At 36.2% G+C, this 4528-nt stretch overlaps 1 protein-coding gene across 1 annotated transcript; it reads right to left on the bottom strand.

Moving 5' to 3' along the window:
- Positions 1-709: 709 nt before the first annotated feature.
- Positions 710-4303, bottom strand: LOC132286541 (probable LRR receptor-like serine/threonine-protein kinase At3g47570). Its single transcript, XM_059788892.1, has 2 exons — positions 1570-4303; positions 710-1140 (listed from the first exon to the last, which is right to left on the bottom strand). The coding sequence occupies exons 1-2, from the start codon at positions 4271-4273 to the stop codon at positions 797-799; spliced, it is 3048 nt and encodes a 1015-aa protein (XP_059644875.1). The 5' UTR covers positions 4274-4303; the 3' UTR covers positions 710-796.
- Between the last annotated feature and the right edge of the window lie 225 nt (positions 4304-4528).

The following is a 4528-nucleotide window of genomic DNA, read 5'->3' on the forward strand; positions in this document are numbered from 1 at the left end:
AAATCATTAATCACAAATAAACATGAATCCCAAATCTTAGAAATTCATTATTCTCACATACCTATATATAATCAATAAATAAATAGTTAGATATAAATACCTCGATTTGTAATTGCAAATATCATAGATATCAAGACAACCGTCGAGATCTTTTCTACCGAACGAATAACGTGATAAATTGCAAGTCAAAGTATGGAAACTGATTTTTCTCTTTTGATCTTTTTGCACTCATAAATATTATACGTGTTGCTTTCATTAGCGTACATAACTAATGGGAATATGCACTTTTATAAAGGCAGAGAGAGAATCGGTTTTCCTTTTAATAACATTAATTCTACTTTCCATCAAAGTAATGAATAAATAGGAAAATCCTTCTCCAATAATTAATTACTAAAAAGGTAATTTATAAGTTGACCAAATAATATAATATTAATCTGATATCTATTTTATTTAACCACCAGATAGTAGAAGTATCACGTGTCCAAATCTTGTGGGCCACAAATATAAGAAAATATCTTACATAAATTTCATTTTGTTCCATTAATTCTTGTTGAATTAAATTGTTAAGTTGTACGAGTTGTTATGTCCCAACAACCAAACACCGGAAAAACCTAAGAATACTTATTATAAGTAGCTTGCCAATAAATAAATAAATAATCATATATCTTCGCTAATGCTATGCCCCTATGCCATACACAACACCAATCGGGAAGTAAAAAACATAAACATGATCATTTTCATCTTCGAACATTAATGTCATATACAGGGCAAAAACAAAAACACCTATCATAAAACCTCATTTGTAAAGTAGTTGCATTTTGATCTTTTTCAGTTTAACCACCACTTCTTTTATGTCACTCCTATCTTCTGGTAGTTCTCTTGAACACTCCAGCCCTAATTCTATGATAGTTACAAAAATACCTTGTGTGGAGTTCATTAAATCTCCTCCTGCTGTCAACAAACCTTTGTCAATGATTCTTGCTATTTTGTGGGGAAGTGCTGCACTCACCCATTGCCTTAGACTTAATTCATCGGTGAACATTTCATTTCTGGGATTTTTTCTTGTGAATGTCTCCAACAACAATATTCCATAGCTATAGATGTCAACTTTAGTGGACACTCTTCCTTCTGAACCATACTCTGTCAAAATATTCATTTTGTTCAAGCATGGTCAAAAATCATATCTTCATTAATTGTTTATCATATATTTCTAATTAATCCTGATATTAAAAAGGAAACGCAGAGAACAAATAATTTTTAACTGGTCATTAGAACTATGCAATTACTTATGTATATAGAGGCAAAATTGATGCATTTGTATGCTTGGTCACCAATCCTCGTCAAGATATTCATAGGATTGATGAGAACAAGCAACTTATGCTATTACAACAAGCCATATGAAGGGTAAAATTTTAAAAAATATAGAATAATAATAATAATGGCTAGAAAGGGTATGCATTATCATCCATATATAACTTGATAATCTAACGAGTTTGAAAAAATAATATAAAAAATGATAGAGGAAGTTGTATATGTAAATCACGGTGAATAAGGTTGAAAACATTTTACCTGGTGCAATGTAGCCAACTGTACCTAAAGTCTCTGTTTGTGTTGCAGTCTTATTTTCAACTAAAATCTTTGCAATCCCAAAATCTCCCACATGTGCGATCATGTCTTCATCTAAAAGAACATTGCTAGGCTTCAAATCACAGTGGACAACAGGCTCTAATTGACCCTGATGGAGATGCTCCAAACCTAAGGCAACATCAAGCATAATGCTGACTCTTTGAAAGAGATTCAAGCAGTAATTGTGAGAATATAACCACTTCTCTAGACTTCCATTTGGCATGTATTGCAAAACTAAAGCTCTTAATTCAGAGTTAGAACACGTACTTATGATCTTAACAAGATTTCGATGCCTAACAGTTCGCAGTACTTTGCATTCAGTTTCAAAACTTTTGAAAGCTTCTTCAAATTGTAAGTTCAGAATTTTCACGGCAACGTTTGTTCCATCAGAAAGTATTCCTTTGTACACAGCACCAAAACCTCCTATGCCAATTAGGTTGGATTCACAAAACTTATCCGTAGCATTACAAAGCTCTTCATATGAAAACAACCTATGCTCCATTACGTCTAACAAATTGGCAGAACTATGAACTTGTGCTTTACTTCCATAACATTTTTTGAGCATCATATACAATAGGGCAATGAAGATTGCAACTGATTCAACAATGGCTAGAAGAACATATTTGTAAGAAAAATGTTTAGTTCTTGAACCTGAGCATGGCGGAACCTGTAAAGTTTGTTTCCCACAAAGTGCTTCATTCTTCAAAAAAGATTCCATCGTAAAATTTTCAAAAGGACCTCCACTTGGAATCTCCCCAGATAGCTTATTGTAAGAGAGATTCAAATATTTGAGATGTGAAAGTGCCTCTAGAGACTTGGGTATAGAACCAGATAGATTGTTGTGGGAGAGGTCTATGAAATCAAGCGTTATCAAGTTGCCAAATGATTCAGGTATAGGTCCCCAAAATGAATTCCCAGACAAGTTGATGGAGCCTATACTTTGAAAGGCTCCCAAAGTGCTTGGAATGTTACCTGAGATTTGGTTCCAGGACAAATCTATGATTTGAAGTGATTTCAGTGCTATAATGTTGGGATCTATAGTAGTTAATGAATTGAATGACAAATTCAAGAACCAAAGATTATCCAAGCTCCATAAACTCAATGGTATTGATGAGTTCAATGAATTAGAATGCAATAACAACGTCCGCAACCCACTAACATTTCCGATGCATGCGGGAATTGATCCGGAGAGGTCATTGTTATTGAGACTAATATCTCCCAAGTTGTGCAAACTGCAAATCTCCTTGGGAATAAATCCTTCAATCCTGTTATCATCAAGGTACAACCTTTGCAGCTCCGTCATACCCTCGATTGTTGATGGAATTGATCCGGTGAAATTATTGCCACTCAAGATAAAATACTTCAAGTTCTTAAAGGAACCAATTCCCTCAGGAATTTGACCCATTAGTTGGCAATAAGATGCATCAAACATGAGAAGGGAACTAGAAAGATTTCCAAAAGAAAATGGTAAGATGCCGTGAAATGGATTATTATTTATAAATAACCTTTCCAAGGATTTCAAGCTTGTCAAAGAAGTGAGAAAACTAAGTTCCTTACTTCTCGATTCTATAGTTAATCGGTTATTCTCCAGATTAAGTGATGTGAGTAATTCTATGTGGCCTAGACTTGCTGGTACTGTTCCGGTGAAGTGGTTGCTACCTAGCCTTAACTCGGTGAGCATAGAAAAATTGGACAGACCGGAAGGGATGTTTCCACCGAGTTGATTTACACCAAGGCGGAGAATTTCAAGATTAGAAGGCCCAATAGTACTGCTCAAGGGAAGATTTCCGGAAAGATCATTAAATTCTAACCAGATATCATGTAAAGAGGAGATGTTGAATATAAATGGAGGAATTGACCCAGTCAAATAATTTTGACCAAAATAAATCCCTTCCAAACATGGAACCTCATTAGGAATATTGCCATGAAACTTGTTTATTTCCAAACCAAGCCACTTTAAGCTCGACATGTTAGCAAAGAAAGATGGAATTGTACCTGTGAGGTGGTTTCGTCCTAGATAAAGCTCACTGAGACTGGACAAGGTACTCAATTCTTTGGGTATGCTGCCAGTAAATCGGTTTCCTGTTAGCAATATGACTTGAAGCTGTCGGCAGCGGTGTAAACTTGCAGGGATCACCCCTTCTAGGTGGTTATAATATAAAATGAGTGCCTTCAAGTGACGCAAATGACTGATCTCATGAATAAGTTGACCACGAAAATTGTTGCCACCAAGATGTAGTTTCTTGAGAAAGGAGAGGTTACCCACACGAGGGGAGATGGTGCCATGGAGTCCAAAATCAGGAAGCTCCAAAGCTGTGACTCTTTGTCTGTGTCGGCGGCTACATGAGACACCAACCCAATCGCAAAAGTTGGTTTTTTCAGTCCAGTTGCTCACCAAAAGGTTGTAGGGGTCCAACGTGATTGCGGACTTGAAGGCAAGGAGAGCCGATTCATCGGTGTAGTTTGATGAAAACATGGCACGACAAACCGCGCATGACTGCAGTAGCTGAAGCACTAATAGCAGCAGCAGGGGAATGCCAAACCTCTCCATCTTCAAGGACCAAACAAACACAGCGAGTGCCTTAGAAAGAAAGAGAGCTACACAGTGTTTCAGTAGTATATATCTTGATCGAACTGCACTATACATATATATTGCACCACCAATTAATTAAGCCTTTACGCCCGAGTCTTCTTTGATTAAGATGGCCATCTCAAAGTCATTTTTTATTGCTTAGGTGTTTGGATTAACCCTAAAAAGATAAATTAATGAATGAATAAATGGATGGGTCCTTATGCTGTATTTTTTAAGACAAACGCATGTGGCAGGAGGTATTATTGTCGACTCCGTTCCAAGGGTGATGAACACGTCCAAATACTTTTTTGAAATTGAGATTTCAGTCAA

The sequence above is a fragment of the Cornus florida genome, unplaced genomic scaffold, assembly GCF_030987335.1.
Source record: "Cornus florida cultivar Cherokee Brave unplaced genomic scaffold, ASM3098733v1 CherokeeBrave_3.0.0_Hap2_Chr11, whole genome shotgun sequence".
Lineage (NCBI taxonomy): Eukaryota > Viridiplantae > Streptophyta > Magnoliopsida > Cornales > Cornaceae > Cornus > Cornus florida.

Excerpts from the sequence above, each read along its gene's own strand:
- LOC132286541 (XM_059788892.1), bottom strand. The coding sequence starts at position 4,273 with ATGTATAGTGCAGTTCGATCAAGATATATACTACTGAAACACTGTGTA. Across the intron at positions 1,141-1,569 it reads AGTTGGCTACATTGCACCAG|AGTATGGTTCAGAAGGAAGA; the intron begins GTAAAATGTTTT and ends ATATTTTGACAG.